This window comes from Haliaeetus leucocephalus, unplaced genomic scaffold, assembly GCF_000737465.1.
Source record: "Haliaeetus leucocephalus isolate CR32 unplaced genomic scaffold, Haliaeetus_leucocephalus-4.0 Scaffold140, whole genome shotgun sequence".
Taxonomy (NCBI): domain Eukaryota; kingdom Metazoa; phylum Chordata; class Aves; order Accipitriformes; family Accipitridae; genus Haliaeetus; species Haliaeetus leucocephalus.
The window spans coordinates 5,711,280-5,726,298 of NW_010972576.1; the positions used below are offsets into that span (position 1 = coordinate 5,711,280).

A 15,019-nucleotide genomic window follows, 5' to 3' on the forward strand; every position below is an offset into this window, starting at 1 on the left:
TAATGGACCTCCAGACACTGAATTGGAGATTCACTTGCCACAATTTTCTATGACATTAGCTTAAAAAGAACCAGTTAGTGGACATGATTTCTGGTAAACCTAGAAGATCTGTAGAAAAAAAGTGCAAATACAGAGAAAATGTAATTTCAAACCACTAGAAAGAGTCTATGTGGAAATTATATTTAGTATGCAAACAGATGTAGTTATTAATGTGCATATATATATATATACACACATGCATATATATATACACACATACACATATGTATGTAAAGAAATGAGGTTAAAGAAGCAATTACACGGGCATTTGGACCCCGAATAAGCAAGTTACACTTAAGCATGTGAGTAGTCCCATTGGCTCCAACCAAGCAAATAGTCCTAGCAACTACACAGTTTTTCAAAGTTAAGTGTAACAGCCAGGGCTTATTTTCATGAACTTCAGCCCACCTCACCATGACCCTTTATGCTGTTCATCTAGCTCTTATCTAGATTTCTCATTAGATCTTCTCAGTTCTAAAACAGAAAGTTTAAAACAATGTAGAAACATTGGCTTAGCTGGCCCTAAACATTTACTGTGGGGTTACTGGCTCTGGACCTGAATTTTTCTTCGTGGCTCCTGTTTCCTCTTCCTCAACCAGGGGTTTTACCCAAGAAAAAACTAAGAAGAAATTTTTTTCGGGGGGGGAAGGTTCAGTTACCTTCCTCCTCACTGATCAGTCTATAGACTGTGTACTTCCCAACCAGCCTTGCAGGGAGATACACGTGCCCAGTTCTGCAAGTTGCTCACCTCACCTGGGCAGCCCGCACAAGCTCACACTAAGCCTCAGATCTTAAAAGATGACCAATTATAGTTTATGGCTGGCAGACAAACTTGATGAAAACATGCTCAATTTGGTTTTATCACTGATCAGGTACATTACGAAGTCATGTGTCATACAGGGAGCTGCTCTGAACATGATTATATCTTCCAAAATGGGTCAGAACATTGTCCCCACCCAAATTACACTTGGAAAAAAATAAACAAACAATAAGCAACAAACATAAGGCACGGCAAATAGATCTTTTAAAAGGGAAAACAGTATCCTGAGATAGTTATACTCATTACCATTTCTTGAGCAGACCCAGTGAAGCTTGGGGATCAGGGTAGTGAGAAAGAGGCAGAAGCTGCAACGTAACTGGGAAGGATGAAGGGTTTCTTAGTACGAAATATTTTACCTAAATAGTTTGAAGGGGAAAAGAAAAAGTTAAAAACTACATACTTGAGAACAAGAAGGTAAAATAATTCAGCACAGGTAACATGATCTGCTTTCTCAAGGGACTTCAACCTGGCTTCTGTCTTAATGCAATATAATCATATGTGCACAAAACTGCATGGAACAACAGGACATATCACCACAATGTCATCATTTGCAAAAACAGCTAAGAGTGCATGAAGAACCACATGTGCAAAAATAGAGAATTCCCCACCCCCAGACAACCTTTTCATTTGGATTTTGATTTACACATGCAGACATGAACAAAGCTCTTCCAAAGAAGGTGAAGTTAGTGAGGTGCCACCCTTTCTTACAGAAGTCTGAGTGCAAGCAGGTTATACACACTGCTATAATGACTGGCAATTAAATGGCACAAATGGAATATTAATGTAATTCACAGTATGTGCATATGAAAACTATCTCCATATGATTGGTTCTGGCCCAGGCTAGGTTAGTAGTGACTTAAATCTGACAAACAAGGAAGAAACAACTGTGGTTGGAAGACACATTGCTCTGCTGATCTCTCAAGTGTGTATCTCCTGCAAGTGTTTTACACGCTTCTGTTACATAAGGCAGTGGCATGAGGAAGGCCATCCCATAACCACATGCAACATTAATGACAGTACATCCTACCCCTAGTCCCTTGTTCAATTATTTTACCACAAGCATGTAACTTATACAATGATGCAAGGAAAGCTTTAACAACCACGAACAATTGTTAGTTAAGACTACACTGCTTTACTCCTCTCCTTGTATTAAAATATTACAACTAGGTAGCTAGAGAACTTATCAAAGAGCCAAGGGGATACAAAACTGGTGTTTTAAATTAGAGTTCACTGATCCACAAGCAGTATGAAAATGCTAAGCATCACCAAATATTAATCACAGACTTTGTTATTAAAACAAGCTAAACATACATCAACCCAGAAAAAGCGTAACAACAACTATCCTTACCATACTACTTTTAACTGCTGTGGCACTGAAGTTGAGCGTAAGGCCAGGCTCTGTAGTCAACCGTGGCAAGAAAAAGGCAAAGAACCCCTCTTCAGGCTTCTTCTGATGAATAAAGCGAGCCGATCCTGAAATACTCCTCCTGCTTTATTGGCAAAACCAGAAAGCTTTGTTAATTTTATTTTCTTTTTTCTTTCAAGCAAAGAACAAAAAAAAATGATGATTTGCCAGGACCTATAATTACATCAACTAATCTCTCCTTGAAAATGTTCTTCACAAAATAAAGCCCATAAAGCTGTAACCTAGTAGTAGAGAGTCAGTGTAACTTATGTGCATCCCTTCAGTCTCCAATTTTCCACCTGCAACACGACTGTGGTTTTCACAGCTCTACCTCCTTATTCTGGAAGGGGCTGATGTCACCGATGCACCATCTCTACAAGAATTGCTCAGTCACAGTGACTGCTTCCTTCCCAACGCCCCCAGTATGCAATATCCATTAGGCCAAGGACTAAAAACCTTAAAAGCTATTCAAAGACCCTAATCCTGAAAAGACTGCTATGTGACCTGTTGATGAAGGACTCGTGCAACTCCCTAAATGATCTGGTAGAACATGCTTTGATTGCTTTCATATTGGGTAGCTGTGGTGAGGTTATTATAGTCAGAACATTATTTACATTCTGAAGTTCGGGCACCTGAAACGTTTACTTATGGCTGGCAGTGCCTTGAAATGGAAGCTGGGGGTGTCTGGGGTGCTCCAATACTCCGGGTGCTTCAAGATAACTAATTTAAGTGCAGGAAGGTCAAAAATGTTTGTTCTAATTAAGAATACTTCAGAACAGAAATATTCTTACAACACTGTACTGGCTTGAATTAAGAACCTCAACAGATTCTGTACAGACCTGCAGGCTTCCCCACGTCTTATTTTTTGCCATCTTTCATAAAGTTCACTTGCAAGCTCAGAATCCACATCCCAGGCAGAACGGTCCAGAGAGAGACTCTTCTGCCAAAGCAGATTTGCTAAAACGATAACAGATTTTTCATATTTTACAGAAATAACATTTGCTCCTTCCATCAATCTACTTCTGAACATGAGTAATCAGTATCTGCAAGGGTCCTGACACAAAAATATTAAAGGCAACCCCGTTTTTCCCTTCAGAGCAAGCATATGTGAGGGTATATATGTTATTCTCCATACCTGGTTTGCTTAAAAATGTACATCTGCAAAAACACAGTAATTCTACATGTAAACAAGTGTATGGATGTCGCACAGGCTTTCTATGCTCTAGTAAGCCCTTTTTACTGTTGCTATTTCTAATGGACGCCATTGAAAAGTCATTACATTATCAGTAGCCTTCACACAGAACCCTCCACTGATGCCAATAAAGCATCAGGATCATATACTATTCTCTACATAGTGGTACAAAATTATAATATCACAGCACAGCAGGGAGCAAAACAAATCCCACAGTTTGGCAGAAATGGTGTTTTCATTTTAGCTTCACTTTTCAAGGTGCTGATAATTTTCTCAAATTCTTCTTAAGATTAAATTGCAAGGCTTTACATCAGTCTAAAGGTTAACGCCTTTTAGAAAGTCTATTGGTTAGTTAGTTCATATTGGTTCAAGCATTTTCACATTTTCACATTTTCACAGCAGAAAGGAGTTAGAGAAGCAAATTTCTTTTGAAAGAAAACAAAAATGGCTTATTTTGAAAGTACACGTACTTTATTTTACAATCCTTAGTGTTTAAAGTAGCCAATTGAGATTGATGATGACTGGAATAATTCAGCTACAAGTTCTTTGGGTCAGTATTTTTCAGGCTTGTGCATTAGACTTCTCTATTTAACAAATATTAGTATCCTAAATTAGAAGGCAGAATACCTGTCTAAAGATCCAATTATGTGTATTATTAGAACGGAAAGCAAGCAAGCAATGAGGGCTCACTTCTATCAGCAATATTTCTTTATAAAGATTTTAAAAAACAAACAAAAAAACAACACTTGCTTCTAAGATAGGTACCTAAGCACGTACATGTATCAGTAATTCTTCAAGCCACGTGTTTTTTACATTTGACTGACTACTATTGCCTTCTTCATATCCTCATACGAAAATATATTTTAGGAAAGCATCACCTTAAAAACACATTCAGGAGAGCACTCACTGAAACATTTAAAGCCTATGGTACTCAACTGCCTACAGAACTTCTTTACTGAGCAGAGATTAAAAAAAACCCCACTATTCTGAATCAGCTTTCATCAGATTCAACATTCTTCAGGCAGTATCGTGTCTATTTAACACCTAACACTGTATTTTGGTAAACACCAGCCAGGTACTTAAAACAGCTCCCAGCAGTACAGTATCTGGAGAGATTCCTCAGTTCCAGAAAGAATGAGACCCCTTCTTCTGTTGCACATGATACAGCATTAAGGATGCTCTTTTATAAGCTTGATAAATGACCTTTTGCAGAAATCTATTAAATTAATGCTGTGAGAAAGAGATAAAGAGAAGGCCTTCAAATTTAACTCTAGCTAAAGGCAGGATATTGGTTAACATTTATTTTTCGTTTTTCATCAAAGACTTCCCAGGATCTGGGCCCAGATTATGCACATTTTCTAATCACTTTGAGCTAGTTGACAGCTTTATCATTCTACCTCAACATCTCAGGAGAACATGCATATGAAGAAAGCAAGGAGCAGCACACCACCAATGAGAACTTACAGAGGAGTTGTAAATATTAATTCCAAAAAACTGTTTCAAGACAGAACAATAGCTTAGCACATGCTATGGAGTTAGAGGTCTGAAATACTGCACAGTGTACTTAGTACAGGTTACTCAAAGCCATTTATATACTCCCAGAAAAGTGGATGTTTTTAAAAAGACATAAAACTTAGTACTTGCATGAACAATCTCAATATTCTCATTACAAGTCTTGCTACATAAAATGAATTTTCTACAATAAAACTACCGTCAGATGCCTAAAAAAAAAAAACCAAGATGAGCATACCTGAATCAGACTTTCCCAAGTAACACTGAATATCACAGTGGGCAATCGCTTCAAAATTAAGATCTCCCTGCTGGAAAAACAAAACAAAAACTACAACTGACTATATGACAAAACAACAGGACAAATTCCAGTTTCTCAGTGCATAATTTGGACGAGTCAAAGAAGAGAATTAAGGTTGCCTAGAGAACTGTAATTCCATTGCTGTTCAACTCTGGGGGCTTAATATCTCAAGCTACAGAATGGTTTCACAGATTGGTCTGGTACTGAGTTTTTCTTTCAGGACTGAGGGACAGATTTCTGGCCTAAGAAAGAGGCTGCTGCAGTTTGGTTTGGAGTGCATAATCACCATTCAACACAACTGAATACGATACCTTGGACACAGTTGAATATATCTGCAGAGGTATTTCAAACATTACTCCCACATTTGTGGCCAAACAAATACTAGAAAGCACATTTGTTACAGCGTCTTTCACACTGAGCTTCAAAGAAAATACATTCCAGCAGCCTGGAGGTAGAGTCAAAGGTTTGGCAAAGTTCAGAATCTAGAAAGAATCAGAAAACTGAATTAAAATCAGTGCAGTATTTTTGGTGCAAGCGGTACCTTGAAGAATGTAAACTTTCTCTTCCATCATGTTTTTGCTGTTATTACACACACATATGCACCCATAACTGATCCATACAGTGCACATATGTAAATCTCCTATCTAAATATACCAAGAGCCAATTAGATGCCTACATCATGTGCTTATTCATAAACCAGATTTGTCTGGTTTGAATCAAGCAATTGCGCGAGTAAATTATTGGCTTCGCCTTCTAAACTTCAAAGCTCATCTATGTACTAAAGACTTCCATTACAGCCTATGAAGAAATGCTGAATCCTATAGAGCACAAACACTGCAACAATTCTGAGAACAGAGCAATGGTCTATAATTTGATGCATCTGTAGCTGCAACTCAAATGAAAGAACAGTTGCTAATAAAACAACACAAAAAATAGCCGGAGAGTGAATAATGCCTACCGAGAGAGTAACCTCTTCAGGACCTAACAGTTCCAGGCATACACACACCTTTATTTTTAACTTATTTCAACCAGCTCTGCGAACATCAAGTTCTTCAAAGAATCTATTTTGTATGTCTGAGGATCATCCTTAAATCAAAGACAACATTGTATGAAGCAGATATAAAGCTTACCTTTAAAATGTTCTTCGTTTCTCTGGCTACGAAGACTTCATTCAGTTCAATGCTGAAGTCAAAATTGTTTGTAAACCATATGGACCAAAATCCTGAAGTATTATGATGTGGTTCTATATGAAACAATGCTGCAGAAGGATCTACGTCAAAATACCTGAAAGTAAATACAGAAGAAAAATAAATACATCTGCAGTTGTCCTTGAACACACATAAGCGGTCCACACAAGAGCAGATAACTGTAGTATTGTTGCATAATGAGGCTCTTCTAAGGTTTTAAGGAGAAAGAACAAAATTATTTCCTTTGGAATACCTACATATAATATCAGAGTAAAAATTGACAAGAACAATGTAGAAGAGGTAGGCAGGTAATCACTCTACCCTCTTGCTATGCTATATGACAACATTGCCTACTGCTTTGTGATATGGTAGTTTGGATTAAATTGGCAATAGAAGACTGAACAAAAGACTTCACATTTTTTCTATAATTATCCTACTTTTGTGTTGGATTAATAAGGATGGTGGAAATTTTATCACAGACTCTAAGCAACATTCATACGATATGAGCTGCTAAGGCACATCTTTTTACTGGGTCCTAACATTTTTCCTGGATAAAATACAGAAATATTGCTTGAAATGTCACAGGTCTGTTTTGGCAAATGACACAGCAACAATAGGAAGAAGCCTCTTCACTGTCCTTGGAATCATTCAGTGACAAAGCAAACTAACCTCATCTCTTACAATAGGGTATACAATATTCTTCTTATAACATCAGTGAAAGTTAACAAACAAACAAAAATCCACTGTCAACCTACCCTTCCATCACAGGACAGGAAAGACAGGCTCTTAGTGTTGTAGTGCCTTCCAATAGATTATTCTTCTTGTTGTCAGCATAAGGACTTTCACTGCCACAGGATGCAGCTGTGCAAAGAACAGACATACAGGAGAATACAACATCAGCCAGAACAAAAGCACATCTGCAATGATTTTCATGTGAGGACTTGGAAGAACATTACAAAGGGGAATATTTGCTGGTCTAATTCTCAGAGGTGAGCAAAGCATCTAATTGCTTATGTCCTAATTTTCAGAGGTTCCAAACCTTGCTTTAAGAAGAATTTATGAATGCTACAGACTTTCAAAAAAACCACACGCACAACAAGGCTGTGAAAAGCAGCCTCACCAATTTTAACCACATTGTCACTGGCACAGCATTCTTACTTATTTTAATAAATGAAAAACTGTTCTGAAAAAAAAAAAATCATATAACATATAGTCCCTTCTTTCTTCTTATTTACCCTTTTCTGCTACAAAAAACAAGTCCCAATGTCATTATGAAAGCAGTCTGTTTCATAAATGTTTAAAGTCTATGCACTGCAGTCTAGTGGTCAGAATAGGAAACAGGCTGGAGTCAGGAATGCTTAAATGTTAATCTTTGCTCTTCCACAAACATGCCTGGTCTCAGGCAAGCCTCTTCAATGATCCTGCCAAGAAGTGTCATAGAAAATGACCACCCAAGCACAATAGCCTTTTAGAAAATACATTGGAAACAGAAAAATAACCACAAATTATAAAAGGATGGTGAAAAAGCATATTCAATAATTATGCTTATTGTAAAATCAGCTTACATTTTAGCAAATGTTTTCTTCCCCTTTTTGAAATACATATAGCTTAGAGCCTTTGACTGGCATAAGAGGGAGCACATATACACAAAAATGGTGGAAACTCTTAGCAGAAAGAATTCATCTTCTTTCTCAAAAAAGTCCAGACAAGTTGATTTTGAGATCTTTCAGGGTCTCTATCTGCTGAAAAAAGCTACCCTTTTATAATCAAATCCTGTTTAATTATATTATCTATAAGTATATGTATCCTGTACCTTTACAAGAAATAGAAGCAACTTTTGTAAAGTTAGTAGATGATGAAGATAGCAGTACTGGCTCAAACTCCACAGGTGATGTGTCTTTTTGTGACAACTGCCGTATTTCCTGCATGAAGACAAGACACAATGATCATTGTAGCAGTACTACTATTATTATTGTAGCTCCTGTATTAGTGTATCTTCTTGTCAAATTTGCAAGCCAATATCTGCCATTTTATCACATCTTCTAAATCAACCCATGGATTTCTAGTCAAGTTAACAGCTCTTATGTTTTTTTTAAAAAAACAGCCATCACTGAACTACAACTTGTCATCTAAAAGATCTATTAGGTGTTTGGGCACATTTTAAAAATATAGAAGCATCACGTTTGCCACCAGCAAAATCAATCTGCTATTAGAGAGCAAGCCAGTGGGCTAATTAATTCCCCAACCAAATTCAACACCCTAAAATATGAAGCCCACGATTACCTGTATATGCACAAGGCTGTTCCCAGAATGCATGATGTACACATCTACTGAGGAATCACCTGTCCAAAAGAATGAACACTGAGGTAAGTTCACCAAGGATGGAAGCACTCTTGCTTTGTCAGATACTCATATGAGAAGCAATCCTGATTTAAATTTAAAAATCTTTGTGTGACAGCTACCCTTGTAAAAAGGAGGAACTATTCACATCTTGAGCTGGCAATCATGTCATACAAGAGTAAAAATCCACTCAACAAGATTTTTGGCCACAAACACGAAGGCAAGCATCAATAGGGAATCTTCCTTCGTTATCTCTTAAATGCTAGATGGAGCACAACTCTCCCCTTTCCTAGGGGCAGGGAGATTGGAGGCACAACTGAAGGAAAGAAGGATGGCTGACACTGCCGTAACTTTCTAAGGGCCAACCTATCAATAGCATGAGAGAGTCCAGTAAAAACTCTTCTGTATACACACACAGCTAAGCAAGATCCTGGCTTCACCTGCTTTGAACAGCAAGCATTCTCAGGAGACGATTGTGAAGCTGGATTTGGTGCTTACCACCTTTTGGGCTTAATAGAGGAATGGTCCTATCACCTGGTAGGGTAGTGACCTATTGACTAGAGCAACAGAAGATGGGTATAACTCCGCTTTCACCTGCGGATAAGGTGGTACAGCTTCATCACTGGCAAAGCTATGTTCCTGTCCACAGGACACCAGGAAGGTCTAGAGGACCAAGAGAAGAGCAGCAGGACAGAACAAGAGATGACTATTATACCAGGGTGGTCATCACACTTCCATGAAGGAAGACAACCTGAGTTCTTGCTCTTGCTCATACTTGAATTACATGAGTAGATGCAGGCTGACGTAAAAGGACATTCTCCCAGTTCACCAGGCACAACTTCTAATAATGAGTGTGCTTTGCTCAGGTGCTTCAAAGCAAGACTACAGGTGCCACCTTCCAAAAGAGGGTTCAAGATGTTGATTCTGAGTGAGCAGACGCTCCACATACCCACAGCTGTTTAAACCACATACTCTTCTTCAACCTTTCCAGCTGGCTAGCTCCCCTGTGCAGACCTTGCCTACCTGCTGTTCCACTCTAGGTGCTAAGGCATGTGCTGTACACTGAGACTAACACAGCACCAAATTCCCTTTTGTTAGATCCTTCCCTCAAGACCAGGTCTCTCATTTAATTATACAAACAGAAGGCAAGCAAGCATTGCTGTTTGATATGGTAAAGCCACCACCGGTACTGATGGAGCAAGACACGGAACTTCCCACCAACAGCAAGTCCAAAGGGCTTATATGATCAATCTCTAACACAGTGAGGACTTATAAGTGCATTATATTTAATAGAAAACAGCCTTAAAAGCATACTTCTAGTACTTTAACCATCAAAAGTGCTAAGAGCGAGCACCCTTGACACAACAGATGTGAACAATTCTCTACCAGCATCAGAATAAACGTAAGTCCACAACTCAACATAACAAAGCACTGGCATCTCACCAGCACGGAAACTAGGTTTACAGCGGGTATTTCAGTTTCAGCTCTGTGTAAATATCACATCACAGAACAGGCACAGGGGGAACAGCATATGTTGTTTTGTGATAGATTTTTAATCGAACTTCTCAAAAGACAAAAAGATCATGTTCTTTTTTTACTAGTGTGTTAAAAAGAATTATTTTGATCTGGATTCTTAAGCAGTTCCTTCTTCATCTTGAATCAGAAAGTAAAAACGGCAGAAATGTCTAAAAAAAGCTATTCAGACTGCAAAGCTCTATAAATAATTAAAAATCCCCTTGATTTAGAGGATTTGTTCACCCAATAAATGTAGCGTAAAGAAACTTCAAGGAGTTGATTGTTTTGCCTGTGGAATTCCAGCTTACAAGAACAAATGATGCATACATCTGTATTACCTCATTACCTGACTTTGCACAACAGCCACTATCCCCAGCACTGTACAAACCATTCTGCCTTCATAGTCCTATTATGGTTAATTTAATTAATGGGAAACCAGAAATGCAGTCATAGAAATCGAAGGACCATGACATCCTTTCGTACTATTTAAGCAGATGCATAAGTATGTGGGACTAAAGACTGGAACTGATGTAGTTTACAGCTTTACAATAGTTACCTTTTGATAAAGAGGATTGCACTTGCAGTAACTCTGCCCTAAACAAAGTGGCTGACAAGCTGTGTTTAACTAAACTGATTTGTTCTCACTCGCAAAATTTAGCTGTTGCTGAATTTGATTTAATTTAGCACATCAAATCACAACTTATGTATCAAACCAAGTTCTATTAAAATTAAGTCATATTTAGGACTTACCCGAGGTCTTCGTTTTTTCCATTGCTACATAAACTACAAAAAGATTCTCCAGTAAGTATTGTCTGTGCTCCACAAAATCTTGTTGGTCATTTTCCATTCTTACCGTTAAGGTCATTTCTAGCAGCATTGGGTCATCGGACATAAAACAGCAACTCTGGAGCGAGACAAGGGGATATGGTGTGTGTGTGTGGTGGGGGAGGGAACGGAAAAAAATTCATTACAGTAAGGTATTTTGAGAACTTAATCAAAGGTATTATCTAACAGACAAGGTTTCCAGCACCAAAGTGCTGGCAAAATAGGAGTAATTAGGACCTCTGCTAAAATCTCAGCAGAAACCAAAGACAGTGCAAGTACAGACAGCACAGCAAAAACAAAGACGAAAAACAACTAAAAAGGACACTGAACCTTGAAAGAATGCAAATTTATAAACTGTCTTAGTCAGTCTCACCTCAGGGACTGCAAAACAGTTTCCTTTGTTAAATCCTCTGCCTTCAATAAAATGTGCCATAAACAGACTGATGCATGTGTCTTAATGGTAGGAAGACAGTTCATGTTCACTGGTCTGTTTATAGTTAATTTTTCCAAATCCTGTGTTTTTTGTCTCCATTTCTCACTGAAGTAATTTTAAAAAAACAAACATACATGTACAATTCTTAATAGAAAACACTGTCGTCTGGCTAGAATACTTCAGATAAATACAAGTAGGATCTTATTTCCTTCTTAAGTAGGGGCTGCTGTTAAGACAGCTGAGTCTTAGCAAATACAAAGACACAGACACCATTTCACAAAAAATTAAAGCTGACAAAGCAAAACAAAAGTAGACAATCAACAGCAAGTAACATGAATTTGTCGTGCATCATGCCATGAAGGTCGCTAAACTGAGGCTCCGATGCCCTACCAAGAGGCCTAATTTGCTCAGGAGGAGGAGGAGAAAACCTCCACCCCGGCACGTGAAGCGCTCTAGCGAAGCGGCAGCAAAACACCTTCAGCTCATCTGAAGTACCACAAGGAGGTACAGCGGGAGTGGGGAAGCGTCTCAGGGAACGGGATGCCAGTTCACTGCTCACACAGCATCACAGGAAGCCTCAGCACTTGAAATGGCTGCCAGGAGCAGGAGAGGAGGCTGCTGTGGAGACTGGAGCACAGGGATGATGTGCCCTTGGGAAGCTCGCATCAGAGAGCGGGCAGCTGCACTACATGTAATCCCAATTATTCAGGTGCATCTCAAGCCTAGGCTTATTCACCAAAGCAATCCAAGAATCAAACAAGGGAGTAAACCAGCACAGGATCACTGTGATGTGTAATGTACAGAAAAACAGCTAGGGAGTCTGGGTCTTGTCATGCTTGATAGAAGAAAGGTGCTGCAGACCACAGCGTGGGCCTATATATCTGATCCAACAAAATATCCCATCGAGTACCATCATTGCTGGGAACCAACACCCATTTACTGTGTAAGGACATTTGAGGAGAGGGGGGGAGAGGAGATTCGGACAGCACTGCCCAGGAGGAGGAGGAGAGCTACTGTCCTGAACGCTCAGAGCTTCTGGAGGGTGCGTTTCTGCTGACGAGCTCGCCCCTCCTCAGCTCTGCCCAACGCCAAGGCCACCTTCGAAGCCTCCTGAGCGAGCACACGGCCCGAACAGCCCAGACTTCAGCCTCTCAGCTCACTGATCTCTTGTCAGTGTGAACCAGAAACTTGTGAAACATTTCTGGAGAAAGGAAATTACAGGAATCTTATCACTTTTGTACGCCATGTAAGTAATACAATACCTACATGTTACAACGCTTAGCCTGTTGGGTTGGTTTGGGTTTTGGGTTTGGGGTTTTTTTCCGGGGTGGGGGTGGGGGGGTGGGGGTGTCTTTTTCTATCTCCCCCTCTCTTACAGCTTATATTGTGATGTGTGTGACTTTTAATTTATACCACAGGATATGGTTTTATAAAAGCATAGCTAAAAGCACAATTCCCCTTTAAACTGAGACATTCAAAACTGCATTGTTGCTAAAACTTCTAGAGCTCTGGGAAGTGTCCCTCTAAACTCAGATTAAAATAAAAAGACTTAAATAGATATGAAATTATAATAAAACATACCTTAACTTGCTGATATGCGTCATTAGGTAAACTGCATTCAAGGTGAACACGTAACAGACTGGCATTCGTAGTTTCTGCCTGTAAGAAAGAACAGTGAAGAAAACGTCAAGCACATTGCTTCAAAAGGTGTTATCACATAAATCTGATTCACACACCACAATTTATAAAGATAATAGGACTGTTTCTGCATATGCATGACACAGCAATGTAAGAAACTTTTTTAAAATAAATACAATTACTCTGTACAGTAGGCCAGCAATCAATCTCCAATTCTCAGGAACTCCATCAATATCTACTTACTTATCAAATTATTATTATACATGATTATTAAATATTTGTACAGCATCAACATGAGCAACCCTTATAAACTTTCATATGTCAATAAATTGTATTCAACAAAGACCTTTTTATATAATTTAAAAGCTTCTTGCCTTGTTTTCTGTATATTTTCTTTGCTGATTGGACACTGAAATAGTTACTAGGCCTAGAATATAATGCTTCTTGGACACGGCTTCATGCCAAAATGGACAGACAGAAAATACTTGTTTTGCCTTTTTATTGATTGGAAAGGGAAAAGAAAAGATGATTGTGCCAGTTTGTAAAGCACTCAAATCTAACAGGGCAACAGCACTGACAAAGCTGAGCATAGTTCATGAAAGCTATCTGGAAATCTGGACTGTCAAATTACTCACACTAACTGCTGAGACAGTAGATCTTGATTCTAAATTAAAAAAAAAAAAAAAAATCAGAGTGATAGACCTGTCACTCTATCAGTGCCTTAATTATAGCAAAATTACCTGGTGATTTTGAGACTGATGTGGACCACCCACCCACCCCCAGTTTCTCTTGCAATATGAACTAAATATCTGAGTGGGGTATCTGCAGGTTCAAGTCTCTGAAAGTGTTGATGCAACTGACTTCAAAGAATTTCAATAATTTGATGCCGAAAAGTGAAACTGTGAAGAAAAGTTTTTGAAGTGTCCAAACACCCTATTTCCTATCTCCCTGGGACAGGCAGAAGGGGGCAAGGTGCATCGGAACAGAGAGTAGATTTACCACACGTGTGGGGTCCAGTTTTATAAAAGCACAGCTAAAAGGAAGCCAACATGCATTCTGCATTCCCGATTCAACCAGATTTCATACCAAAATGACTGGGGCTTCACACAAGAGGGCGATGTAACCTCTGCAAAGGTGGTTAGCAGCAACCCAAACCCTGTCCCCAGCCCAGCTCTTTGGGGGACGTGAACCCCTGCCACCTCCTTTCTTTTTCACAAACGCTTTTGTCCTCATCAAATTTTGAGACCAGAAAAAACAATTTTTTCCAAAACATGCACCATTTACTGACCTCTCATGGCTATGACTGCTAGTGGAGCTTTAATGAGGCAGTAGGATTATATAAAGAGCAACTTTGGGGGTCACTTTTCTGGTCAGATAAACCTTGATGCTTAGACTTCCCTTCTCAGTGGTTCAAGCTTGAGAGAACACTACCACTTTCATGGTCCTAAATAAGGAGTTGTTAGCCCTTATTCAGTGCCACTGTAGTTTAAAGCAGTTTAAGACCCCACACCCCTATAAAAAAAATCAGCTAAATCACACTTTTCCAACTTTTTTAACTTCTTAGCCTGGCATAGATCTACATGGGAAACTGCTGTCACCTTAAAATTGAAGCTGCTAATGTAAGGCACACAGAGGGAAAAAAAATGTTATAGGGGTGTATTTGATGTTGATCTGTTTTCTATGGGAATTTTTTATTTCCTTTTGTGAAGCTATCTTTGGAAAAGGAAAAGCATTTTCAGTTATCTAAGGCAGACAATAGATGCATAACTGTCATGCCCCCTATCTTCCAACACTGGTAAGACAGCTGCGTTAACT

The 15,019-nt window shown here is 38.9% G+C and overlaps 1 protein-coding gene across 2 annotated transcripts in view; it reads right to left on the reverse strand.

The window, feature by feature from the left end:
• The window catches only part of KIAA0922 (KIAA0922 ortholog), a 77,487-nt gene that overhangs the window by 24,398 nt on the left and 38,070 nt on the right, over positions 1-15,019 (reverse strand). For both annotated transcript variants that reach the window (XM_010586115.1, XM_010586114.1), the window contains exons 7-17: positions 13,148-13,225; positions 11,059-11,212; positions 8,737-8,795; positions 8,267-8,375; positions 7,209-7,314; positions 6,397-6,550; positions 5,578-5,748; positions 5,207-5,276; positions 3,104-3,221; positions 2,208-2,346; positions 1,106-1,215 (exon numbers count right to left, since the gene is read on the reverse strand). In XM_010586115.1, the coding sequence (XP_010584417.1) occupies positions 1,106-1,215; positions 2,208-2,346; positions 3,104-3,221; positions 5,207-5,276; positions 5,578-5,748; positions 6,397-6,550; positions 7,209-7,314; positions 8,267-8,375; positions 8,737-8,795; positions 11,059-11,212; positions 13,148-13,225 (1,268 nt within the window). The remainder of the gene's footprint in view (positions 1-1,105; positions 1,216-2,207; positions 2,347-3,103; positions 3,222-5,206; positions 5,277-5,577; positions 5,749-6,396; positions 6,551-7,208; positions 7,315-8,266; positions 8,376-8,736; positions 8,796-11,058; positions 11,213-13,147; positions 13,226-15,019) is intronic.